Below are 27,607 nucleotides of genomic sequence, written 5' to 3' on the forward strand. Positions count from 1 at the left end.
TAACATCCCCACGTGTGGACCAGTGAGGGCTGGTAGAATTATACCCACATAACAGAATGGAAAGAAGGTCAGTTTTTGCTCATTGTGAACCTCCTTACTTCCAGCCTATAATGCTACAAGAAAGAGGCAATTACAGAATTACAGTTTTTTTACCTTTTTTAGTCAAGGTCTATTTGTCTGTGGGACGTAAGGCAAGGTCAACTCACACTTCTATTCTAAATAAAGCAGGGCACAGCTACAGCTCTGGCAACCTGAGGAGGATGACCAGGCCAATTAGGAAAGGAGCACTGGCCCAGGAACTTCATGCTGCCATAAAGAACAAGAAACCTTTGAGCATGGCTGCCCCAGCCTCCCAAAGGTGAGAGTCACTAATCTTGCAAAGTACACCTTCACTAAATCTAAATTTTTCCCTCTCCTTTGAGTGTGTTTTTAAAAATCTGAACCGGCATTCACCTAATCAACTAGAAAAATAATCCTCTTTAAGCAACAGAAAAATATACAGTGGCAATCATGAAAATACGCCTCTAAGGTCTATGCAGTGGGGAACAGTCCCATGGCTCCCCCTCTGGAGCTACCAGGTTAACATCCAGGCCTTGCTTTCTGGGGAGTCTTCTAGCCCAATGAGCACAGTGAGGATATGAATGCAGGCCCATGCTGGCAAGATGCTGACTCCTACAACAGGCAAGTTTGGCGTGAGGATTCTCCACTGACCAGCTATGTTATAGAAATTTCCTGAAGAACAGAGAGAAATGTGGAGGGTGGGAGAAAAAAAGACACATACCTAGGGATTTATGTGACTGTGCAGAGATTTAGCATATTTGTAATTGAAGTCACAGGAAGGGAAAACACTGGGACGGGAAAAAGACATGAAGAAATAATAGCCAGGCCTGGTAGTTTATGCCTGTAATCCCAGCACTTGGGAGGCCAAGGTGGGTGGATTACCTGAGCTCATAGCTTCGAGACCAGCCTAAGCAAGAGCCAGAGGGAGATGTTGTCTCTAAAAATAGCCGGGTATTGTGTGGCGCACCTGTAGTCTCAGCTACTTGGGAGGCTGAGGCAAGAGAATCGCTTAAGCCCAAGAGTTTGAGGTTGCTGTGAGGTGTGATGCCATAGCACTCTACTGAGGATGACACAGTGGGACTGTCTCAAAACAAACAAACAAACAAACAAACAAAAAAACCCAACTGAGAATAATTAACAAAGCCAAATGCTGGTTCTTTACAAATCAGATGAACAAAATTGATAAACTCCTACTCACAATGATCAGGAAAGATAACAGAAATTACTAGTATCAGAATGAAAAGGAAGCTATTGACATAGCTTCTACAGACATTAAGAGATAAGAAGAGATTATTATGGGGCGCCTGTGGCTCAAAGGAGTCCCTCGGTAGAGTGCATAGGCTGGCACCATATATGGGAGGTGGCTGGTTCAAAACAAAAAAAAAAAGAGAGAAATTATTATGAATAACTCCATGCCTATAAACCAAGGACCTTGGGTCAAATGAATAAATTCCTTGAAAACATAATTTATCTAAATGAAGATAAATCTTTATCTATAAGAAGAAAATAAAAATCTGAATAGTTTTACATTTATTAAATAAATTATAAAAAACATTGCCAGAAAGAAAACTTCAGGCCCAGATGGTTTGACACATTAATTCTTTAAATGAATTATTAAATGAAAAATGGAACAGTTAGAATTAGATCATTAAAAAGTTAGCTTTTAAAATCAAAAGGAATATAGGCTAAGGGTCTACATTATACAGATTATAAATGCTGGTATACAAAGAAAGAAGAAATCAGCTCTGATGGAATTCATTTCTTCTTCCCTTTCAAAGGCTTGGCAAACAAAGCTGGGTCAATCTGTTCCTTTGCCACTCCTCTGACAGAGAAGAGTCTTGCTGCCCGCTCCTGCAGAGTTCCCCCACATTTCAGTCCACGGGCCATCAGTTCACACTTGAGCTTCTCAAAACCCAGCAGTTCCAGTTCTGCAACAGAGTTGAATGCCAACAAATCTATAGTTTCCTTACCAATAATCTGAGGGAGGAAAAAGAGAAAATGTTTAGAACAGGCTACCACTTGTCAACTACATTTCATTATGAGGCCGGATGCGGTGGTAACAGTCTGGGAGGCCTAGGTGGATCATTGCCTGAGCTCACGGGTCTGACCAACCTGAGCCAGAGCAAGACCTCGTCTCTAAAAAATAGCCAGGGGTTGTGGCAGGCACCTGCAGTCCCAGCTACTTGGGAGGCTGGGGCAAGAGAATTGTTTGAGCCCAAGAGGTTGCTTTGAGCTATGATACTATGGCACTCTACCAAAGAGAGACAAAGTGAGACTCTGTCTCCAAAAAATAAAAATAAAAATTATATTCTATTGTCACATACTGTTACTAAATTTTAATAAACATCTAGATGTTAGTCCATAGGTAATCTCAATATACATTATTAATAAACTATTTTGCCTATATGTTTAGGAGAAAGAGAACACAAACAGGAGTATAGGATTCCTGAACAGATTCTTAGTATTCCTTTCTTCTTTTCTGACTTTTCTTTCCTTTCTTTTTTTTTTTGAGACACAATCTCACTATGTCACCCTTGGTAGAGTGCTGTAGCATCACAGCCCATAGCAAACCTCAAACTCTTGGGCTTAAGTGATTCTCTTGCCTCAGCCTCCCAAGTAGCTGGGACTATAGGCACCTGCCACAACGCCTGGCTTTCTTTTCTTTTCTTTTTTTTTGTTGTTGTTGTCTTTGTAGTTTAGCAGACCTGGGCCAGGTTCAAACCCACCAGCCCCAGTGTATGTGGCTAGCACCCTAACCACTGAGCTATGGGTGCTGAGCTGACTTTTCTTATTGTCCTGAGTAAAATACACTCAGCTTTTCCTTCTACTATTACCACCCTAATAGGGTGGCACCCTAAAAGCTTTATTTTTCTCTTTCTTTTTTTTTAGAGACAGTCTTACTCTGTCACCTTTGGTAGAGTGCCATGTTGTCACAGCTCACAGCAACCTCTAGCTCTTGGGCTTAGGCGATTCTCTTGCCTCAGCCTCCTGAGTAGCTGGGACTGCAGGTGCCCACCACGACGTCTGGCTATTTTTTTGCTGCAGTTTGGTCAGGGCTGGGTTTGAACCCACCACCCCTGGTATATGGGGCTGGCGCCCTACTCACTGAGCCATAGGCACCACCCCTAAATGCTTAATTTTAATGAGATTACCTTGCCTCCTCTATGGAATTAATAGATTAAGGCTTTCTATTCTAATTGAATAATTAAGATTGTCAGAGTTCAGCTTGGTGTCTGTTACTCAGCAGCTAGGATGCCATCCACATACACCAGAGCTGGCAGGTTCGAATTCAGCCTGGGCCTGTCAAACAACGACAACTACAACCAAAAACTAGCTGGGCGTTGTGGCGGGTGCGTATAGTCCCAGCTACTTGGGAGGCTGAGGCAGGAGAATTGCTTCAGCCCAAGAGTTTGAGGTTGCTGTGAGGTGTGACGCCACGACACTCTACCCAGGGCAACATAGTGAGACTCTGTCTCAAAAAAAAAAAAAAAGATTGTCAGAGTTCACACTCACATAGCTCAAAATAATGTTCAATAGATTTCCAACTATCCTATCCACCAAGTAGCTTTACAGACTGTAAGACAAAATTAAATATATACTTCTAACAATGCCAACAAAGAATGAAAACATTTGGATTTAGACAATTTTTTTCTTTTTTGAGATAGAGTCTCACTATGTCACCCTCAGTAGAGTACTGTAGTATCATAGCTCACAGCAACCTCAAACTCTTGGGCTTAAGCAATTCTCATGCCTCAGCCTCTCAAGGAGCTGGGACTACAGGTACCTGCCCAAACACCTGGTTATTTTTTTGTTGCAGTTGTTGTTGTTTAGCAGGCCCGTAACGGGCTCGACCCCACCAGCTTTAGTGTATGTGGCTGGTGCCCTACTCACTGAGCTGTGGGCAACAAGCCAATTTTTTTTTTTTTTTTTTTGCAGTTTTTGGCCGGGGCTGGGTTTGAACCCGCCACCTCCGGCATATGGGGCCGGCGCCCTACCCCTTTGAGCCACAGGTGCTGCCCCACCAAGCCAATTTTTAAAATATATTCAAAGCACAATAACTTTCTCTTACACTAAGTTTTTTTTTTTTTTTTTTGTAGAGGCAGAGTCTCACTGTACCGCCCTCAGTAGAGTGCCGTGGCGTCACACGGCTCACAGCAACCTCTAACTCTTGGGCTTACGCGATTCTCCTGCCTCAGCCTCCCAAGCAGCTGGGACTACAGGCGCCCGCCACAACGCCCAGCTATTTTTTGGTTGCAGTTTGGCCGGGGCTGGGTTTGAACCCGCCACCCTCGGCATATGGGGCCGGCGCCCTGCTCACTGAGCCACAGGCGCCGCCCTTACACTAAGTTTTTTTTTAAAAGAGTAAAGTGCTCTGGGGCTGGACTCTTTTATATTTGTAGTTGATCTTTTTTTTTTTTATTTTTGAGATAAGAGTCTCACTTTGTCACCTTGGGTAGAGTGCCATGGTGTCATAGCTCACAGCGACCTCATAGTCTTGGGCTCAAGCAATTTTGTTGCCTCAGCCTCCCGAGTAGCTGGGACTATAGGCACCTGCCTCAACGCCTGGCTGTTTTTAGAGGCAGAGTCTCAACTCTTGCTCAGGCTGGTCTTGATCCTGTGAGCTCAAGCAATCCACCTACCTTAGCCTCCCAGACTGCTAGGATTATAGGCGTGAGCCACCACGTCCAGCCTGATCTTTTTTTTTTTTTTTTAAACTACTATGTTAGATTTCTGGAGTGAACTTCGCCTTCATTATTTATGGCCAAATCTAAAATACCATTTCTGTGTTTTTGAAAAATCACACCTGGACAATAAGAATACAACAACTATTGGGCGGCGCCTGTGGCTCAGTCAGTAAGGCGCCAGCCCCATATACCGAGGGTGACGGGTTCAAACCCGGCCCCGGCCAAACTGCAACCAAAAAATAGCCGGACGTTGTGGCGGGCGCCTGTAGTCCCAGCTACTCGGGAGGCTGAGGCAAGAGAATCGCTTAAGCCCAGGAGTTGGAGGTTGCTGTGAGCTATGTGAGGCCACGGCACTCTACCCAGGGCCATAAAAGTGAGACCCTGTCTCTACAAAAAAAAATAAATAAATAAAATAAAATAAAATAAAATAAAAATAAAAAAAAGAATACAACAACTATTATCACAATACCAATAACAAAACTTCCACGGTTAACACTGAAAATCAAATATCAGGTTTTATTCTATTGGTCCTCTATTTGTTTTTCAAAGACTTTAATCAGGATAAAGCTTCTAATGTATACATTTAACATAAAAATTACGTGTTTACAACTCCAAAGATAACATGAGGATCAAATTAAAGCTCTTAGCATAAGATTTCAATATCCTTTCCAGAAAGGGCAATCTATGGATTTCTGCTTATTTAATAGGGATTGGGGAGGTGTTAGTTAAACAATTTTTAGTCTATGTGTTTATCAAAGGAAATTAAGTAGCTTAGGTTTCACCTATTCTACTTTTTTTTTTTTTTTTGTAGAAACAGAGTCTCACTTTACCGCCCTCGGTAGAGTGCCATGACGTCACACGGCTCACAGCAACCTCCAGCTTTTTTTTTTTTTTTCTTTTTGTAGAGACAGAGTCTCACTTTTTATGGCCCTCGGTAGAGTGCCGTGGCGTCACAAGGCTCACAGCAACCTCCAACTCCTGGGCTTAAGCGATTCTCTTGCCTCAGCCTCCCGAGTAGCTGGGACTACAGGCGCCCACCACAACGCCCGGCTATTTTTTTGGTTGCAGTTTGGCCGGGGCCGGGTTTGAACCCGCCACCCTCGGTATATGGGGCCGGCGCCTTACCGACTGAGCCACAGGCGCCGCCCAGCAACCTCCAGCTTTTTTGGGCTTATGCGATTCTCTTGTCTCAGCTGCCCGAGCAGCTGGGACTGCAGGCGCCTGCTACAACGCCCGGCTATTTTTTGGTTGCAGTTTGGCCGAGGCCGGGTTTGAATCCGCTATCCTTGGTATACGGGGTCAGCGCCCTACTCACTGAGCCACAGGCGCCACCCAGGTTTCACCTACTCTAAAAAGCAAACTATTAAATAAAAAAACACACACAAAATATTTTTGCTGCAAGTCCACTGAAAATAAATAATCAACTATTTGACAGAAAGTAAGTCCAATGAAAATGACTTTTTTTTTTTTTTTGGAGACACAGTCTTACTTTCTCACCCTCAGTAGAGTGCCAGGGCGTCACAGCTCACAACAACCTCAAATTCTTTGGCTTGAGCGATTCTCTTGCCTCAGCCTCCCAAGGAGCTGGGACTATAGGCAACTGCCACAATGCCTGGCTATTTTTTTGTTGTGGAAGTTGTCATTGTTGTTTGGCAGGCCCGGGCCGCGTTTGAACCCGCCAGCCCTGGTGCATGTGGCTGGCACCCAACCCAGCCTGGGGCCTGCCAGGCAACAAGGACAACTGCAACAACAATAATAAAATAGCTGGGCTTGGTGCCTGTAGCTCAGCAGCTGGGACTTTCAAACCCAGCCCTGGCCAGCTAAAATAACAATGACAACTGCAACAACAACAACAAAAAAACAACAACAGCTGGGCTTTATTGTGGGCGCTTGTAGTCCCAGCTACTTGGGAGGCTGAGGCAAGAGAATCACTTAAGCCCAAGAGTTTAAGGTTGCTGTGAGCTGTGACGTTACAGCACTCTACCAAGGGCAATATAGTGAAACTCCATCTCCAAAAAAAAAAAAAAACCACTGAATGTAGGACTTAGGATTTAATGATAAATTAAGGAGTGATTCCTTTTCTTCAGAAAGCTTCACATCCAGCTTACAATTATGGTTCAAAATATCTTTCACATGAGAAAGAAAAAACTGAGCAGCAATTTAGTGACAGGAAAAATGAGCACATAGCATCTAATTTAAAATGCCATCTAATAAGCCTCCACTTTTGACCATATTGAGAAAGAACAATACAAATTAAGCTATAATATACATCTCATTTCAGAGATGCTAAAATGTGCATCTTAGAATTGATGAATTATGGAATCAAGGATACCACCTTCATGGCAAGGTGGAAAAGTAGTATAAATTCAGGAGCTTGGCCAGGCATGGTGGCTCACGCCTGTAATCCTTGCACTCTGAAGAGGCTGAGGTGGGAGATCTGCTTGAGCTGAAGAGTTCAAGACTAACCCGAGCAAGATTCTGTCTCTACTAAACACAGAAAAATTAGCCAGGTATCATAGTGGGTGAACCCCTGTAGTCTCAGCTACTCAGGAGGCTGAGGCAGCAGGATCACTTGAGCCCAGGAGTTTGAGGTTGCTGTGAGTTAGGCTCACACCATAGCACTCTAGCCTGGGCAAAAGAACAAAGGAAAAAAAAAAAAAAAGGTCAGGGAGAAGAGGGAGGACCAGCTGCCACATTCTAGATCCTCCTCCTCAAAAAAAGTGATGGGAAAGCACAGAGTGACAGCATGGGATATGGTGGAAAAGCTAAGAAGGAAAAGGAGGCTGACACAAAAAATGGGTGCAAGGGAACGGGGAGACCCAGGGACAGCTCCCACACCCTGCACATAGAGAGCAGAGGGCGAAATGAGGGAGCTGGGCGTCCACGAGACTGCTGGGTGCTCAGACACTAGCCCTGCAGCTGCGGGCTGGAGCTAGGGTGTGTGGTCTGGCCTAGGCTCACTTTAGTGATGGAGCTGCCAACCTGCGACTAGGTGCTTCTCTTCTAGAATACAGGCAGGTCTGAGAGTAAACTCTGGGAAGCGGGTAACCTGGGTGCCTATCAAATAGTAGCGGAGTGAGGCTCTCCCACCCTGAGAAACTGAATTCACTGAAGGCCATGAGGGTCTAGAGCGGTGTGGCTTTTCGGGGATCAGCTGTGGAACCAACTTCAGCTCCACTTTCCAGGTGTGGGTAGCCATCTTTGGGCAGAGCCCACAGCTCTCCTAAACGGAATAGGGAGGTCCTGCTCCTACCATAAGCCACTTTTCTTTTCTTTTCTTTTTTTTTGCAGTTTTTGGCCGGGGCTGGGTTTGAACCCGCCACCTCTGGCATATGGGGCCAGCGCCCTACTCCTTTGAGCCACAGGTGTCACTTTCTTTTCTTTCTTTTCTTACTATGTCGCCCTCGGTAGAGTGCCATGGCGTCACAGCAACCTCAAACTCTTGGGCTTAAGTGATACTCTTGCCTCAGCCTCCCAAGTAGCTAGGACTACAGGCACCGACCACAACGCCTGGCTATTTTGTTGTTGCAGTTGTCATTGTTGTTTGGCAGGCCCAGGCTGGGTTCAAACCCACTAGCTCTGGTGTATGTGGCTGGCATCCTAGTCTCTGAGTTACAAGTGCTGAGCTCATAGGCCACTTTTCAAACTCTAGGCACAATCTGGATCATGAGTCCACATCCCTTGCCTCAGTGACAGAGGTCACAGTTTCCAGAGACAGGCTGCAGCACCCTTGATTGTCAGACATACAGCTCTGCTCACTGCACCCCACCTGCACGATGTTTGCTCCCAGAATAGGAAAATTGGTCCCAATCTCCTTGACAACTTGCCACAAGACATTGTGAAATTAAATTTCCAGCCTTGGAGCTTTCACATCCAAAAGCAGCTATTTTTTTCATAATATTGACGTGCCCCCTAGTATCTTAGGAAAAAAATTTTTAACCCTCCTTAAGAAGAATATACCCAGAGTCAAAGAAGAAACCACACATGAGGAAGAACCAACAAAAAAATCACCGCCATCATGAAGAATCAGATCAGATTATCTACCACAAGGGATGACAATGTAGCTACTTCAGAAGATCCCAACTACAAAGAAATTATGGAAATGGAAGAAAGGGAATTCAGATTATGGATGGCAAAAACAATGAAGGGAACTGAAGGAAAAATGGAAAACCAAAAGTTGACACAAAAATGTAATGAAAGATAGGACAAAGTCTAGCTGGGCATTGTGGCACGTGCCTGTAATGCCAACTACTTAGGAGGCTATCAAGAGAATCGCCTAAGCCCAGAAGTTGGAGGTTGCTGTGAGCTGTGATGCCATAGCACTCTACTCAGGGCAATAAAGTGAGACTCTGTCTCTAGAAGAAAAAAAAAAGAAAGAAAGAAAGATAGGACAAAGTCCCCAAGATTCTAGACCAGCACATCTCAACCTGTGGGTCGCGACCCCTTTGGGGGTCGAACAACCCTTTCACAACCTAAGACCATCAGAAAACACATTACGATTCATAACAGTAGCAAATTACAATTATGAAGTAGCAATGAAAATAATTTTATGGTTGGGGATCACCATAACATGAAAAACTGTATTAAAGGGTCGTGGCATTAGAAGGTTGAGAACCACTGATCTAGACACAATTAGAAATAAGGGAGCTAAAATAATTGAAGGAGTCATTCAGAGAGTTTCCAAACAGAATGTTAGGCATATTGGGCAATGGCTTATGTCTCTAATTCTAGCAATCTGGGAGGCTGAAGCTCCTCCCTGGACCTCAAAAGTTTAAGACCAGCCTGAGCAAGAGTGAGATCATGTGTCTATCAAAAATAGAAAAATTAGCTGGGCATTGTGACGGGCACCTGTAGTCGCAGCTACTCAGGAGGCTTAGGCAGGAGGATTGTTTGAACTCCTAAGTTTGAGGCTGCTGTGAGCTAGGCTGGTACTATCACACTCTACCTGGGCAACACTGTGAGAATCTGTCTCACAAAAATTAGCCAAACAGCAGGCTTGGTGCCCATAGCTCAGTGGTTAGGGCACCGGCCACATACACCAGGGCTGGTGGGTTCGAACCCAGCCAGGGCCTGCTAATCAACAATGACAACAATAACAAAAAAATTGCTGGGTGTTGTGGCAGGCGCCTGTAGTCCCAGCTACTTGGGAGGTTGAGGCAAGGGAATTGCTTAAGCCCAAGAGTTTGAGGTTGCTGTAAGCTTTGATGCCATGGCGCTCTACCAAGGACGACATAGTGAGCCTCTGTCTCAAAAATAAAAAATTTAAACAGCTTGAATTCCCCACTGAAGAGGCACAGGCTGGCTGACTGGATAAAAAAAGTACTAATCAAGTATTTGCTGTCTTTAGGAAACACATCTAACAACCCAAGGCTTTGACAGTAAGGGCTCCAAGGGATGAGAGCAAGGATTAAGGATCAGGACTAAGGGTGAAGGGGTTGAAAACAGTGTATCATGCAAATGGATACCAAAAAAAAAACAGTGGGTGTCACAATCCTCTTTGCAGATACAACCAGCTTTAAAACAACAACAAAAAGATAAAGACAGCACTGTATGTATATTAGTCAAGGGAACAATATGGTAAGAGGATATACCAGTTCTAAACATATATGCACCTAACATAAATGGCTGCCAGATTTATAAAACAAACCTAGTATCATAACCGACAGCACCGTAATAGCCAGGGCCCTCAACATCTCATTGACAGAACTGGACAGATCCTTCAAGCAGAAACTAAAAGAAACGATATACTGGGTGGCGCCTGTGGCTCAGTGAGTAGGGTGCCGGCCCCATATACTGAGGGTGGCGGGTTCAAACCCAGCCCCAGCCAAACTGCAACCAAAAAATAGCCGGGCGTTGTGGTGGGTGCCTGTAGCCCCAGCTACTCGGGAGGCTGAGGCAAGAGAATCGCATAAGCCCAAGAGCTGGAGGTTGCTGTGAGTCGTGTGACGCCACGGCACTCTACCCGAGGGCCATAAAGTGAGACTCTGTCTCTACAAAAAAAAAGAAACGATGGACTTAAACTTGACTCTAGAACAATTAGGCTTAACAGACATCTACAGAACATTTTATCCCAATACTACTGAATATACAGTCTTCTCATCAGCTCATGGATCATTGTCCAAGATCATCACATCCTAGGACACAAATTAAGCTTCAACAAATTAAAAAAAAAATTAGAAATCATACCTTGTTTACGGACTACAACAGAATAAAAGTAGAACTCAATGCCAACAGAAGCAGTCATCCTCAAACAATTGAGGAATCTAAACAGCCTACTACTAAACAAAGAGGAGGTAAAGAAGGAAATCATTAGATTCCTTTAACACAATGATAATGAAGCTACAAGTTATCGAAACCTCTGGGATACCGCAAAGGCAGTCTTTTTTTTGAGACAGAGTTTCACTACGTCACCCTCGCTAGAGTGCCCTGGCGTCACAGCACACAGCAACTTCAAACTCTTGACCTCAAGAGATTCTCTTGCCTCAGCCTCCAAGTAGCTGGGAGTATAGGCACCTGCCACAATCCCTGGCTATTTTTGTTGTTGTTGTTGTAGTTGCCATTGTTGTTTTAGCTGGACCGAGCCAGGTTTGATGCCACCAGCCTCAGTGTATGTGGCCAGAGCCCTAACCACTCAGTTATGGGCACTGCCCTGCAAAGGCAATCTTAAGAGGGAAACATCATACTAAATGCCCACATCCAAAAATCTGAAAGAGGGCAAGTCAACAATCTAATGACTCATTCATCTCAAGGAGCTGGAAAAGGAAGAGCAATCCAATCCCAGATCCAGCAGAAGAAAAGAAATAACCAAAATCACAACAGAACTAAACAAAATTGAGATCATTCATTTAGAAGAGAAATAAAACAAAAAGTTGGCTCTTTGAAAAGATAAAATTGATACACTCTTGGCCAGATTAATTAGAAGCAGAAAAGCAAAATCTCTAAGACGTTTAATCAGAAATGAAAAAGTAGAAATAACAACTGATACCACAGAGAGACAAAAGATGTTCATTGACTACTACAAAAATGTCTATACCCAGAAATTTGAAAACATGAATGAAATGAACACATTACTGGGGGAAAAAAAGAGCTTAAAAAATTTTATCTTTTGATTGAGAGAGTTTCACTCTGTTGTCTGGGCTAGAGTGCTATGGTATCAGCCTCGCTCACAGTAACCTCAAACTCCTGAGTTCAAGTGATCCTCCTGCCTCCACCTCCCAAGTAGCTATGACTATAGGAACCTGCCACAATCACCAGTTAATTTTTTTATTTTTAGTAGAGATGGGGTCTCCTTTTTGCTCAGGCTGTTCTAGAACTCCTAAGCTCAAGGGATCCTCCCACCGTGGAGGATTAGGATTACAGGCATTAGCCACCATGCCCAGCCAAAAAAATCTCTTGGGAAGGTGGGGAACAAGACAAGCTTCCTCATCATCTGTATTATTAGTATTAAATAGTCCTTTTGATATGCAGCTGATGGGAAAAGGCACATTTTCTTTCTTTTTTGCTTTTTTTGGAGACAGAGTCTCACTCTGTTATCCTCGGTAGAGTACACTGGCATCACAGGTCACAACAACCTCAAACTCTTCAGCTCAAATGATTCTCTTGCCTCAACCTCCCAAGTAGCTGGGACTATAGGCACCTGCTATTAACGCCCAGTTATTTTTAGAGACGGGGTCTCGCTCTTGCTCAGGCAATCCACCCACCTCACCTCAGTGCTAGGATTACAGGCGTGAGCCACCGTGCCTGGCCTGTCATTTTAATGACTTATTGTAGACATTAAATTGACTTGACTCTAGACACTGAGCTCCCAAAAGTACTTACTGTGTTTCCTGGCTGGCTTTCCTCCAGTTTGGCAACAGAAGCTTTCTCTCTATCTTCTCCAGGTGTTACCTTGCCAGCTGTTTCCCCATCAGTCCTTTCTTTTGTCTCTTTATCCTTTTTCAGTCCAGCCCCAACTGCTCCCTCGTCTATAGATTCTTCACCCTCTGCCTCCTTTCTCTCTTGGGTCTCTTCTGTTTCTAAAATCATCTTGCTGTCCATGTGCTCCTTGGTAGATGTCTCTCCCAACTCTCCCAGTTCAGCAAATGAGTCTTCTAAAATATCTTTTGTAGAGGCCATCTCTGGAATTTGTAGTTTTTCTGGTGATCCAAAGGTTGTGTTCACTACTTCTACCCTCTGAGAACTACTGGGAAATTTGGCTGCCATCTCGACACTATCACTGACATTTTTTAGAGCATGGATGCTCATTTCTGAGGTACTAGGTGCTTCTCTGTCATCATCTGAGCTCTCAGAACCGGACCCCACTGTAGTCTCTAGTCCTTCCACACCAAACCTGTCAGAGCAAGAGAAAGGTGTAACACATTTGCAGCTTCTATGTATAGCAAAGAGTTCCAATTTGTCCAGGTAACAGACTCAGTCTATATAAAAGCAGGTAGCTTGATCAGGAAAGAGCAGGTAAACTTCAGAATAAGATTCATTACAGAGGCATAAACATAAAAAAAAATTTCAGGGGTGGCGCCTGTGGCTATACCGGGTGGTGGGTTCGAACCCGGCCCCAGCCAAACTGCAACAAAAAAATAGGCGGGCATTGTGGCAGGTGCCAGTAGTCCCAGCTACTCTGGAGGCTGAAGCAAGAGAATCGCCTAAGCCCAAGAACTGGAGGTTGCTGTGAGCTGTGATGCCACAGAACTCTACCAAGGGTGACAAAGTGAGACTATGTCTCTAAAAAAAAAAAAAAAGAAAGAAAAACTCTGCGTTTTCTCTCATATTAAATTAATTTCAATTGCTGGAAATTAGATAATCAACAGTTATAAAGAAAAGCCTATACTTTATAAATAATTGCTAAAACCTGGAAAATACCCAAGTGTCTATCAAATGGAGAATGCATAAACTCTGGTACAATCATACCAACCAATAATACTCAGCAATAAAAAGGAATGAACCAGTGACATGTGTACATTGTGCTACTGTGGATGAATTTCTCTCTCTCTCTCTTTTTTTTTTTTGGACAATCTCATGTCACCCTCAGTAGAGTGCAGTGGCGTCACAGCTCATAGCAACTTCAAACTCTTGGGCTTAAGTGATTCTCTTGCCTCAGCCTCCCAAGTAGCCGGGACTACAGGCACCCACCACAACACCTGGCTATTTTTTGTTGTTGTTGTTGTAGTTGTTATTGTTGTTTAGCAGGCCTGGGCTGGGTTCAAACCTGCCAGCCCCAGTGTGTGTTGCTGGCGCCCTAGTCGCTGAACTACAGGCACCAAGCTTGGATGAATCTTTTTAAATTTTTATCTTTTGAGATAGCAATGTACTCTATTATCCAAGCTGGAGTGCAATGGTATGATCATAGCCCACTGTACCTTTGAGTTCCTGGGCTAAAATGATAGTCCCATATCAGCTTTCCAAGGAGTTGGGACTACAACTGGCTAATTTTAATATTTGATATAGAAAGGTCTCATTCGGGCGGCACCTGTGGCTCAGTGAGTAGGGCACCGGCCCCATATACCGAGGGTGGTGGGTTCAAACCCAGCCCCGGCCAAACTGCAACAAAAAATAGCCAGGCGTTGTGGCAGGCGCCTGTAGTCTCAGCTACTCAGGAGGCTGAGGCAAGAGAATCACCTAAGCCCAGAAGCTGGAGGTTGCTGTGAGCTGTGTGATGCCACAGCACTCTACTGAGGGCGATAAAGTAAGACTCTGTCTCAAAAAAACAGAACAAACAAACAAAAAAAGCCTCACTCTTTTGCTCAAGCTAGTCTTGAATTCCTGGCTGCAAGCAATCCTCTCACTTCAGCCTTCTCAAGTGCTGGGATTATAGGGGTGAGCCACCACACCTGGCTCATGAGTGAATCTTAAAAGCATTACACTGAGTGAAAGAAGCCAGACATTCTAGAAAGGACTAAACTATAGGAATAAATATCACCTCTGTGATCAGAAATTACAAAGGTCTTGAGGAGGGGGAAGGGAGTTAACTATACAGGGGCACATGGCAACTGTGTAAGGTAATTAAAATACTCTATATCTCAACTGTGATGGTGGTTAGTATTTTTCACAAGTCATAGAATCAATCAACCAAAAAAGGTAAATTTTACTATATATAGATGATGCCACAATAAACCTGATTTTTTTTTGTGTGTGTGATTTTTGGCAGGGGCTGGGTTTGAACCCGCCACCTCCGGCATATGGGACCGGCGCCCTACTCCTTGAGCCACAGGCGCTGCCCAATAAACCTGATTTTTAAAAAAACAAGCAGTACCACTACCTTTTCTCTCAGGAACACTTAATTCCCATTTCAGAAGGAACGCCCAGAATTCTATGCTGAACTCACAGTGTTATATGATCTCTGGTTAATAATTATCTTTCTATTCCCCAAGGGGAAGCCAACAAGGAATTAAGATCCATTTGTACTTATTTTTTAGAAGTTGGCCCAATCAGACAACCAACTAGGAGGGGTGAGAGAACCATCAGAAGAATTAAGTGAAAGTGCTGCTGTGCTTTGCATGCACAAAAGTGGTGAAGAAAGGTCTGGCAAAGTGACCAAACACCTGGATAATGACTATGAAAAAGAGAGAAAACAAAAAAAAAAAAAAACAGAGAAAACAAAACAAATAGCGTACCTTGCAATTTTTTAAAGTTAACTCTTCACTATAAGGAAAAAAATTATCCTTTAGATTTTATTAATGAGGCCAGGCACAATGACTCACACCTGTTATCCTAGCACTCTGGGAAGCCAAGGTGGGTAGACTGCCTGACCTCACAAGTTCTCAGCCAGCCTGAGTCAGAGACAGACCTCATCTCTAAAAATAGTGTGGTGTTGTGGCAGGTGACTGTAGTCCCAGCTACTCAGGAGGCTGAGGCAAGAGAAACACTTGAGCCTAAAAGTTAGAGGTTGCTGTGAGCTATGACACCTTGGCACTCTACCTGGGGTGATAAACTAAGATCCATCTCCAAAAAAAAAAAAAATAACCAAAAAACTACCCGGGCATTGTAGCAGGTGCCTGTACTCCCAGCTACTGTGGGGGGGGGAGGGGGTGCTGAGGCAAGAGAATCACTTGAACCCAAGAGTTTGAGCTTGCTGTGAGCAATGACGCCACAGCACTCAACCCCAGGGCAGACTAAGTAAGACAGCCTCAAAAAAAAAAAATTCTATTAATGGCCTTCAAGGCAGAAACCAGAATAGAAACCACTATGTATAATGTGACAATCTTTGAAACCTGAATAAGTGAATCTAGGTATTTTCTGAGCTCTCATCAAACATTACATAAAAATGTGTTTATGCCAGATAGACAAGAAGCAAATACATGTCAGTCCTCAAAGATCGATTTGGAATAAAAATGAAACCTACTTACCATAAGCATTTCCTTTTCCCTGCACTGGCTCCTTTGTCTGCTGTTTTGGTAGGCCGTTGCCGTTTCAGATTCTTGCTGATTTCTATGGATACCATCTTGCTAGAGGCAGCCTGCATACCTAACCAGGATTTTAAAAACACAATTTCTACTATTAGGACTACATTTAAAGAAATTTTATTTATTTATTTTGAGACAGAGTCTCACTTTGTCGCCCTTGGTAGAGTGCCGTGGCTTCATAGCTCACAGCCACCTCAAACTCTTGGGCTCAAGCAATTCTCTTGCCTCAGCCTCCCAAGTAGCTGGGACTACAGGTGCCCACCACAATGCCCGGCTATTTTTAGAGACAAGGTCTCTGTCTGGTTTAGGCTGGTCTTGAACCTGAGATCACAGGCAATCCACCACCTCGGCCTCCCAGAATGCTAGGATTACACACATGAGCCACTGTGCCTGGCCTTAAAGAAACTTCTTTCTGGGCGGTGCCTGTGGCTCAGTCGGTAAGGCGCCGACCCCATATACCAAGGGTGGCGGGTTCAAACCCAGCCCCGGCTGAACTGCAACCAAAAAAAAAAAAAAAAAAAAAAATAGCTGGGCGTTGTAGCAGGCGCCTGTAGCCCAGCTACTCGGGAGGCTGAGGCAAGAGAATTGCTTGAGCCCAAGAGTTGGAGGTTGCTGTGAGCTGTATGATGCCATGGCACTCTATCAAGGGCCATAAAGTGAAACTCTGTCTCTACGAAAAGAAACTTCTTTTATTTTTTAGAGACAGAGGCTCACTTTGTCACCCTTGGTAGAGTGATATGCCATCAAAGCTCACAACAACCTCCAGCTCTTGGGCTTAGGCAATTCTCTTGCCTCAGCCTCCTGAGTAGCTGGGACTACAGGCGCCTGCCACAACGCCTGGCTATTTTTTTGTTGCAGTTTGGCCGGAGCCGGGTTTGAATCCACCACCCTCAGTATATGGGGGCACCCAAGAAATTTTAATACATATTGCAAAAAGAGCTACGATTGAAAGCTCTAGATTAAAATTTAAGATATCAAACTTTATGTGATTAAAATGAGATTAATTTCAAATTTATAAAGATTTAAAATGAAATGCTGATTCTGGAACTAGATTTCTACCATTGTCCAATTTGTAACTTTGAGACTAACAGGTTCATATCTGAATGTCCCCAAACCTAATTATTTATCCTCTTGTTTGTTATTTGTGTACACTTTTTCCTATTATGTCATATCCTCTTAGATGGATAAAGATTCCTTTTTATTTAACTAAATTCATAACAGGCCTAGAATAATGTTTTGGATGATAAAAATAAATGCTAATGAGGATCATTCTTATTAAAAATAATTTTTAAAAAATAACCTAGGCTGGCTCAGTGTCTATGGCTCAAGCGGCTAAGGCGCCAGCCACATACACCTGAGCTGGTGGGTTCGAATCCAGCCTGGGCCTGCCAAACAACAATGACGGCTGCAATCAAAAAATAGCCAGGTGTTGTGGTGGGCACCTGTAGTCCCAGCTACTTGGGAGGCAGAGGCAGGAGACACGCTTGTGCCCAGGAGTTGGAGGTTGCTGTGAGCTGTGATGCCACAGCATTCTACCCAGGGCGATAGCTTGAGGCTCTGTCTCAAAAAAATAAAAAAAACTAACCTAGTTTAGGGGTGGTGGCTTACTAGCACTCTGGGAGGCCGAAACAGGAGGATCACTTAAATTGAGGAGTTTAGGACCAGCCTGAGCAAGAGCCCTATCTCTACCAAAAATAGAAAATATTAGCCAGGCATAGGGATGCATGCCTGTAGGTTGAGGGAGGAGGATCACTTGAGCCCAGGAGTTTGAGGTTGTAGTGAGCTATGATGATGTTACTGCACCCTACCCCATGGTTACAGAGCAAAACCTTTTCTCAAGAAAAGAAGAAAAAAAAAAAAACCTAAACCTAGCAGCAAATACATTGAGGTCTAGACATCTTCTGAAAATTTAGCTTACTCCTAAACACAAACACAAAAACTGCTTGAATTCAAGAGGTAAGTATACCAAATGTTGTGTGGCTATGCATTTTTTAAAAAATACACTGTGGGCTCGGCGCCTGTGGCTCAACGGCTAAGGCGCCAGCCACATACACCTGAGTTGGTGGGTTCAAATCCAGCCCGGGCCTGCCAAACAACAATGATGGCTGTGACCAAAAAATAGAGGTGTCGTGGTGGGCGCCTGTAGTCCCAGCTATTTGGGAGGCAGAGGCAGGAGAATCTCTTGAGCCAAGGAGTTGAGGTTGCTGTGAGCTGTGATGCCACAGCACTCTACCCAGGGCGATAGCTTGAGGCTCTGTCTGAAAAAAAAATACACTGTGTAGGGCGGCGCCTATGGCTCAGTGGGTAGGGTGCCAGCCCCATATACCGAGGGTGGCGGATTCAAACCCAGCCCCGACCAAACTGCAACTAAAAAACACTAGCCCACAGTTGTGGTGGGCGCCTATAGCCCTAGCTACTCAGAAGGCTGAGGCAAGAGAATCGCCTAAGTCCAGGAGCTGGAGGTTGCTGTGAGCTGTGCCACCACAGCACTGTACTAAGAATGACAAAGTGAAACTCTTTCTCTAAAAAAAAAAAAAAAAAAAATACACTCTTCATCTTTTTCTTTTTTTTTTTTGAGACAGAGCCTCAAGCTGTCACCCTGGGTAGAGTACCATGACATCACAGCTCACAGCTAGCTCCAACTCCTGGGCTTAAGCAATTCTCTTGCCTCAGCCTCCCAAGTATCTGGGACTACAGGCGCCTGCCACAACGCCCAGCTATTTTTTTGTTGTAGTTGTCATTGTTGATTGGCAGGCCTGGGCTGGATTCAAAACCACCAGCTCTGGTATACATGGTTGGTAGCCTTAGCCGCTTGAGCTACAGGCGCCGAACCATACAAACTGTGTTCATCTTTGAGGGGACAAATTTCAAGGCAAATTCAGGGGTGTCCATCCTGTGTCCCAAGGGGACAAATTCAGGGGTGTCCATCCTGTGTCCCAATGGCCACATGTAGCCTTTTTGAGGTCTTTTTTGCTTATCTATAGTGATGGATATTGTGAAAATTAGGCACAGATCTTTCCTTTGCTCATCAGCTTTTGTAGCGTTTTGTGTTTGAGACGAAGTCTCATTTTATCAGTAGAGTGCCATGGCATCACAGCTCACAGCAAGCTCAAACTCTTGGGCTCAATTGATTCTCTTGCCTTAGCCTCCCCAGTAGCTGGAACTACAGGCACCTGCCACAATACCCAGTTACTGTTTTTTTTTTTAGAGATGGGGTCTTGCTCAGGCTGGTCTTGAACTTGAGAGCTCATAGAGTCCACCCACCTCAGCCTCCCAGAGTGCTAGGTTTACAAGTATAAGCCACCATGCCCAACTATGTTTTGTGTTTTTATTTATTTATTTATTTTTGAGACAGAGTCTCACTATGTTGCCCTCAGGAGAGTGCTGTGGTGTCACAGCTCACAGCAACCTCCAACTCTTGAGCTCAAGCGATTCTTTTGCCCCAGACTCCCAAGTAGCTGGGACTATAGGCACCTGCCACAACACCCAGCTTTTCTTTTGTTGAAGTTGTCGTTGTTTGTTAGCTGGCCTGGGCCAGGTTTGAACCTGCCAGCCTCAGTGTATGCGGCTGGTGTTGTAACCACTGTGCTATGGGTGCCGAGTCTGTTTTGTGGTTTTTATTTGTGGCCCAAGACAACTCTTTTTCCACTGTATGGCAGAAAAAAAAGTTGGATACCCCTAAATTAGATTCTTGTTGGACTTCTCTAACCCTCCAAAAGCTTAAAAACTGCTCTTTGCATACAGTGTGCAGCAGTCTAGAACAGCTGGCTTTATGGATGCCTGCTGCCCACACTAAGGAATCCTCATTCTCACCTTTGAGGACAGAGTCCTCCAAACGCTCGGCCATTTCATGGCACTGCTGCTGGTAGTCAGGGCTAGCGAAGCAGTGCTTAGGTTCTGTAAGCTTCCGCTGCAGTCGCTCCAGCCGTCTCTGCTCCTTTTCAGCCTCTCGTTCTGCTTGTTGTTTTACCCATTCAGCCATTCTGGGGATGAAAGATAAAGAGATATCACTGAATGGATATTACACACACACACACACGCACACACACACACACGTACACCCAACAAATTAATATACTCTTATTGTTGATGTCCTCAGAAAAGTAAACCATGCTTACTGCTGGCATATAGTAACATTAAATTATAGAAAAGGTTAAATCTCATAACAATAAGTTAGAGCATAAACATTTTAAGCTTTCATTTCCAATACCCATGGCATTTATATAATCAGTGGGTTTTTGTTTTTTTTTTGAGATGGAGTCTCTGTTTGTTGCCCCCGGTAGAGTGCCATAGTGTCATAGCTCACAGCAACCTCCAAACTCTTGGGCTCAAGAGATTCTCTTGCCTCAGCTATCCAAGTAGCTGGGACTCTAGGCACCTGCCACAATGCCTGGCTATTTTTTGTTTTAGAGACAGGGTCTTACTCTTGCTCAGGCTGGTCTCAAACCTGTGAGCTCAGGCAATCCACCCACCTTGGCCTCCCAGAGTGCTAGTGTAAGGACCAAGTTAACTCCATTTTGTTAAAACTAACTTCATCTTGTCCCTTAGTCTTCATTTTGCAGCTGCACACCAAAGGCATTGGGCAACCTGCTTCCTCCCCCACACCCATCCACCCCCAGCGACCCCCCCCCGCCCTTGCCCCATGATCTGCACCCTTGCACGTCTGCTCCGAGCGATAGCAACACTCTCCCAGACAGCCAAGGATGAATACTGCTTGGTCCCCTAGACCCCTGTCAGCTCGCTCCAGCGGCTCACCTCACACCTTCTCCCTTTTCTTTTCTTTCTGTACCCTTAAAAACCTCCCTCCTTTTTGAGATCGGGGCTTCTCTGCTCTCTTGCTGTGCTAGGACCAGGAAGCCCAGGCTCGAGCTTGTAAATAAACAACCTCTTGCTTTTGCATTGGACTTGGTCTCTGGGTGATTTATCTGGGGGATCCCGCAACTTGGGCACAACACTAGGATTACAGGCATGAGTCACCATGCCTGGCCCATAATCACTGTTAACAGGGCCCAGCCCAGTGGCTCACACCTATAATCCTAGCACTCTCAGAGGCTGAGGCAGGTGCATTACCTGAGCTCGCAGGTTCAAGACCAGCCTGAGCCAGAACAAGACCTCATCTCTTAAAAAAAAACAAGAAAGGGGAGGCGCTGTGGCTCAGTGAGCAGGGCACCGGCCCCATATACCGAGGGTGGTGGGTTCAAACCCAGCCCCGGCCAAACTGCAACCAAAAAATAGCCGGGCGTTGTGGCGGGCGCCTGTAGTTCCAGCTACTCGGGAGGCTGAGGCAGGAGAATCGCCTAGGCCCAGGAGTTGGAGGTTGCTGTGAGCTGTGTGACGCCACGGCACTCTACCGAGGGCAATAAAGTGAAACTCTGTCTCTAAAAAAAAACAAGAAAGAAAGAAAAGAAAAAAGGCTCGGCACCTGAAGCTCAGCGGCTAGGGCACCAGCCACATATACAAGAGGTAGCGAGTTCGAATGCAGCCCAGGCCTGCCAAACAAAGACAACTACAACCAAAAAATATCCAGCATTGTGGCGGGCTCCTATAGTCTCAGCTACTTGGGAGGCTGAGGCAAGAGAATCACTTAAGCCCAAGAGTTTGAGATTGCTATGAGCTATGATGCCCAAGAGTTTGAGGTCACTGTGAGATATGACGCCATGGCACTCTACCCAGGCAACAGCTTGAGACTCTGTCTCAAAAAAAAAAAAAAACAGCCAGGCTTTGTGGCAGGTGCTTGTAGTCTCAGCTACCTCGGAGGCTGAGGCAAGAGAATCACTTGAACCCAAGTTTTGAGGTTACTATAAGCTATGATGCCATGACACTCTACCAAAGAGCAATAAAGTGAGACTGTTTCCAGAAAAAAAAAAAAAAAAAAGAGAGAGAGAGAGAGAGAGAGAAAGAAAAATCACTGTATATGTCTCTCCAAAAACACAAAAGTTGGGCATCTTACGCTTTTTCATGATTGACATCTCTAAGTCTTCTCCCACTGAGATCCCGGCAAGCTTCTCTATTGGTTGTCTTCTCAATCTGAGCACCAAGTGCTCGGAGCATAGATCCAAAACCTGAGCAGACATTTTTGGAGAAAGCAGGTTAAAATATGTTTGAGGATGAAGAAAAGCCAAATTTGTGAATATAGTCTGTTAACCCAAGATTAACGATAATCTCTACTTTGTTTTTTTAAAGGAGATGGATATAAATGTTCTAACCCAGGCAGAAAAGGTAAAAAGACTGATTCAACTTCATGCCTTTCATACTTCATTTTATATTTCTAAAATAGCATGCCTATATGACTGAAATTTTTAAAGGGCTTTAGCAAAGCCAGAGATCCCTGGATTCCAAGATAAAGAATTAAAAATGAGGGCGGCGCCTGTGGCTCAGTCAGTAGAGCGCCAGCCCCATATACCGAGGGTGGCGGGTTCAAACCTGGCCCCAGCTGAACTGCAAACCAAAAAATAGCTGGGCGTTGTGGCGGGCGCCTGTAGTCCCAGCTACTCGGGAGGCTGAGGCAAGAGAATTGCCTAAGCCCAGGAGTTGGAGGTTGCTGGGAGCTGTGTGACACCACGACACTCTACCCTGGGCAACAAAGTGAGACTGTCTCTACCAAAAAAAAAAAAAAAGAAATATATATAAATATATATATATATATATATATATAAAATAACACATGTTAGTATATTAGGAGAAATGAAGAATTGTTCATATTCTTAAGGTGACTTTAGACTTCTCCTAGAACTATAATACAATACAAAATCTTGATAAAATCAGATTTTAAAAAGACCACTTTTTTTTTTGAGACAGAGTTTCACTTACTAAACCTCGGTAGAGTGCTGTGGTGTCACAGCTCACAGCAACCTCCAAATCCTTGGGCTTAGGCGATTCTGTTGCCTCAGCCTCCTAAGTAGCTGAAACTACAGGCACCAGCCACAACCCCTGGCTAAAAAGACTTTTTTTTTTTTGGTAGAGACAGAGTCTCACTTTACCGCCCTCGGTAGAGGGCCGTGACATCACAGGACTCACAGCAACCTCCAGCTCTTGGGCTTACGTGATTCTCTCGCCTCAGCCTCCTGAGCAGCTGGGACTACAGGCGCCCACCACAACGCCCGGCTATTTTTTGGTTGCAGTTTGGCCGGGGCTGGATTTGAACCTGCCACCCTCAGTATATGGCGCCTGCACTCTACTCACTGAGCCACAGCTGCCGCCTAAAAGACCACTTTTTTAACAAACTGGGCAGAATAATAGACATTTTTCTTTTATCTAACCACCTGAGTCTGCTTGCTAGGGAATTTCTTAAAGTTGGATTTTTTCATTTGTTTTTTTTTTTTTTGGAAACAGAATCTATCACCCAGGCTAGAGTGCCATGGCCTCAGCCTTGCTCAGAGCAACCTCAAACTTCTGGGCTTAAGCCATCCTCCTGCCTTTGCCTCCCGAGTAGCTGGGACTACAGATGTAAGCCATCACGCTCAGCCAGGAATCTCTCAAATTTTATAGCCTAGGTTCTCTGAGAAAGGTAAAAATTACATATTTCTTCCTCACAAAGAATAAAAGGGAAAATAGTAGAAATTAGGTTAAGTAAATAAAGGATTTCATAAGGCAAAATAAGACTGATATATTACAGGCTTTTGTTAGTTTAATATTTATGGCTAAAGACTACAAATGTGCTATAGCTAAGTAGTCAAGTTTTACCACCTACCTCCTTTTCCCCCAAGAAGCCTGGGTTCCAAACTATAAACAGCTCCATGCTGCACTGTATCACAGGTGTTAATGAGTGCTCCATTGCATTTCACAAAGAAGTATTCCACCGGAACATCCTAGAGACAAGTTTGGTTGTTTTTCTTTTAATGCCTTTCATGAGACAAGTTCCTTACAGGAAGCAACCTAGTTTATCTTTTTATTACATGCAGATAGTGCATGCTCAATTAATGTTTATGAAATTACTACTACTAAAATAAAAAAGTCACTTCATATGATGCATTCTGGGTATAATTTTTCCTAACATTACCCAGTCATGATATATAGAAGAAATTTCAGTCATTTTGATGAAAATAAAATCTGCTTCTTTGTTCTTCTCTAATATGAGGATTGAGGATGCTAAGTTTGAGAAATTGCCACCATGCGCTTATACTGGCAGTGTTGTATAAAGAGCTCAGTAAGATTTCATAGCTGTGTTCATGTCAACGTGTGGCAATGTCTTGCTGAGTGGCATTCATTATCATAGTTACGTGTTTTTGTATGTTGTGGCAAGACTATCAGAGCTTGAATTAGAACAATGAATGCACACTATATTTGTTAAACTTGGCAAGTGTGGAAGTGAAATCAGCAACATGTTCGTCCAAGTTTATAGGAATAATGCCATGAAGAAAACAGCGGTGTATAAATGGATTAATAGTTTTTCTGAGGGGAGAAAATGGGTCACTGATGGAAGAGGTCAGAGTGGCCAGCAACGAACAGAACAGATGAAAACATTGCAAAAATTCATTAAACTGTGTGTTAAATTGTCAGCTGACTGTATTTTTTTTTTTTTTTTTTTGAGACAGAGTCTCACTATGTCGCCCTTAGTGGAGTGTCATAGTGTCACAGCACGCAGCAACCTCCAACTCTTGGGCTTAAGCGATTCTCTTGCCTCAGCCTCCCAAGTAGCTGGACTACAGGCACCCACCACAATGCCCAGCTATTTTGTGTTGCAGTTGTCATTGTTGTTTAGCTGTCTCAGGCCAGGTTCAAACCTGCCAGGCTTAGTGTACGTGGCTGATGCTATAACCACTGTGCTACGGGCACCAAGCCAGCTGACTGTATTTTTAAAAGCAAAGGTTTGGCCAGGTGTGCTGGCTCACACTTATAATCCTAGCACTGTGGGAGGCCGAGGAGAGAGGATTGCCTGAGATCAGAACCGTAAGTGTGAATCTGAGTTATTCTTATTTATTCTAGTATCTCATCAAATGCCCATTATAAAAATTGTGTTTCTATTCATATTTGCTACAGTCATATTTTTTTTGCCCTTGGTAGAGCGTCATGGTGTCACAACTCACAGCAACCTCGAGCTGTTCTCCTGCCTCAGCCTCCCAAGTAGCTGGGACTACAGGCACCCACCACAATGCTAGCTTTTTGTGTTTTTTCTTTTTTGGGGGGGGGTCGTAATTGTCATTGCTGTTCGGCAGGCCCAGGCTGGATTCGAACCCGCCAGCTCCAGTGTATGTGGCTGGCACCCTAGGCCCGGGGCTACAGGTACCGAGCCAGTTATATTTCTTTTTGAGACAGAATCTTACTCTGTTGCCCAGGCTAGAGTGCTGTGGTGTCAGCCTAGCTCACAATAATCTCAAACTCCTGTGTTCAAGCAATCTTCCTGCCTCGGCTTCCCGAGTATCTGGGACTAAAGGTGCTCACCAAGACAGCCAGCTAATTTTTCTATTTTTGGTAAAGACGGGGTCTTGCTCTTGCTCAAGCTGGTCTCAAACTCCCAAGCTCAAGCGATCTTCCCACTTCAGTTTCCTGTAGTGCTAGGATTACAGGCATGAGCCACTGCACCCAGCCTATGATCATGTTTCCTAAGTACCTAAATCCATTCCATCATATTTCTTGGTTCCTATTTATAAATTACTTCTAATATTCCTCATAGTTAACATCCTTTTTCTCGCTGGGCACCCGTAGCTTAGTGGTTAGGGTGCTGGCCACATGCACCAGGCCTGGTGGGTTCGACCTGGCCCAGGCCTGCTAAAGCAACAACAACAAAAAATAGCCGGGTGTTGTGCCAGGTACCTGTAGTCCCTGTAGTCCCACCTACTTGGGAGGCTGAGACAAGAGAATTGCTTGAGCCCAAGAGTTTGAGGTTGCTGTGAGCTATGATGCCACAGCACTCTTACAAGGGTGACAAAGTGAGACTCTGTCTCAATAAAAAAATAAAAAATCCTATTTTTCCTGATCTCTTTGGATCAATTCTGAGTTTCCAAATTGTACTAATGAGATAAGAGTTATTTTCAAAGATAATAAAATGAAACTGTTCTGAAAAATTTTCATTCAGATAGTCAAAGTGCTGCTGACAATTTTCAGACAGTATGACAGAGCAGGAAGAAAAATGAGGAAGGTGAAAAACCACATTATTTGCAAATACACATGGAATTAGCCCAAGTGTTTTAAAAATATGGTTTACATTGCAGTGTTAACATGTTAGGCTTACAAACAGCAAGCAGAGGTAACAGCTGAGGAAAGCAAGGATATGGCGTGTTTATAAAGAAAAACAGAACTCTATCCTGGCTGAATATGACAGCCACCAGACACACAAAAAAGTTCTGGCCAACTGTCAAAATTAAAATTAGTTTCAAAGATGCCATTGAATTCTTTAGACAACTGAACAGACTTAACATTTCACAGTTGGTAAAATTGTGGGATTTTAGTTAGGAATTAGGTATGAATAAAAGGACACAAGTAACTTTCAAAGTCCCTGATTGGTTTTATCAAAAATATGTACAGATAATGATATCATAAAATAATTAGTGAAAGCATCTGAATAACAGGCCCTAAGAACCCACGCCCTCAACAGAACACATGTGAGTGCTTAACCCCAAATCCATTTTCCCTCCCCAACCGTTCTTTCCCCTTGGGTTTGAACATGACATACTTCTTCAGGTTGGAACTAATAAGGCTGAGCGATCGATCACTGGACAAAATGCACGTCACAAAACCATAGTAAGAAAGTAAAGACTTGAGTCTTAAATTTAGGTCATCAGGCCCAACTGTCTATTTACGAATAAATAAACAGAAACAAAATGTTTGTTAACTGAGGGTTGGACTAAAAGCCTGTAACCGGAGTGGGTTTTTTTCTCCTTCTGTGGTGGGACAGAACCAATATCACTACGACGAAACAAAGCTAACTAAGGAAGTCCTCAGTATCAGTAAGAAACACCTTAAAACTGGGGAACTGTCAGCCTCAAGAACGAAAACCCCAGGGAATAGACGTACTTTAGAGAGAACCACTTTGCACCCAGCCCTGCCCCTTGTCCCCTTCCCGACAGGAAGCACGATTCTCACCTGATCTTGGCAGTATCGGAGGATAAAATCCTGGACAGAGCACCTAGCCGAGGCACACCGCACCGCTTTGCAGCCAAAGCCCGGGCCGCAGATCCAGACCAGAGCCTCAGCCTCCGCCATTTCACCTCAAGCTTGACACTCCTGAAACACTAAGCGCCACAACTAGCCCGACGCATACTGATGACGTCAACATTGTCTTCCAGCGCTCCGCCCCTCACACTCCCGTTTGCTCCTCCCCTCCCCAGGGGCCGGTCACGTGAGCAAGACCCGGAGGAGCCGCTGGCGGAGGGGGAGGGGTACCGGAAAGGCCTGGCTGAGGCCGATAAGACAGCACCTCACCGGGGCGAGGCGTTGCTAGGAGAAGTTGTTAGGGCGGAGCTCGCGGGACTGGCTATAAATGGCTGGTGCGGGTTTAGACTTTGAGCTTTCTGGCTGTAAGCGATA

At 44.4% G+C, this 27,607-nt stretch overlaps 1 protein-coding gene across 1 annotated transcript; it reads right to left on the minus strand.

Moving 5' to 3' along the window:
* Positions 1–1,642: 1,642 nt before the first annotated feature.
* SDE2 (SDE2 telomere maintenance homolog) lies at positions 1,643–27,324 on the minus strand. The gene is made up of 7 exons (XM_053604056.1): positions 27,164–27,324; positions 23,832–23,949; positions 22,092–22,203; positions 19,955–20,124; positions 16,085–16,202; positions 12,564–13,074; positions 1,643–2,037 (listed from the first exon to the last, which is right to left on the minus strand). Exons 1-7 carry the CDS (start codon positions 27,281–27,283, stop codon positions 1,816–1,818), a joined length of 1,371 nt encoding a protein of 456 aa, XP_053460031.1. The 5' UTR covers positions 27,284–27,324; the 3' UTR covers positions 1,643–1,815.
* Positions 27,325–27,607: the final 283 nt, after the last annotated feature.

This window comes from Nycticebus coucang, chromosome 10, assembly GCF_027406575.1.
Source record: "Nycticebus coucang isolate mNycCou1 chromosome 10, mNycCou1.pri, whole genome shotgun sequence".
Lineage (NCBI taxonomy): Eukaryota > Metazoa > Chordata > Mammalia > Primates > Lorisidae > Nycticebus > Nycticebus coucang.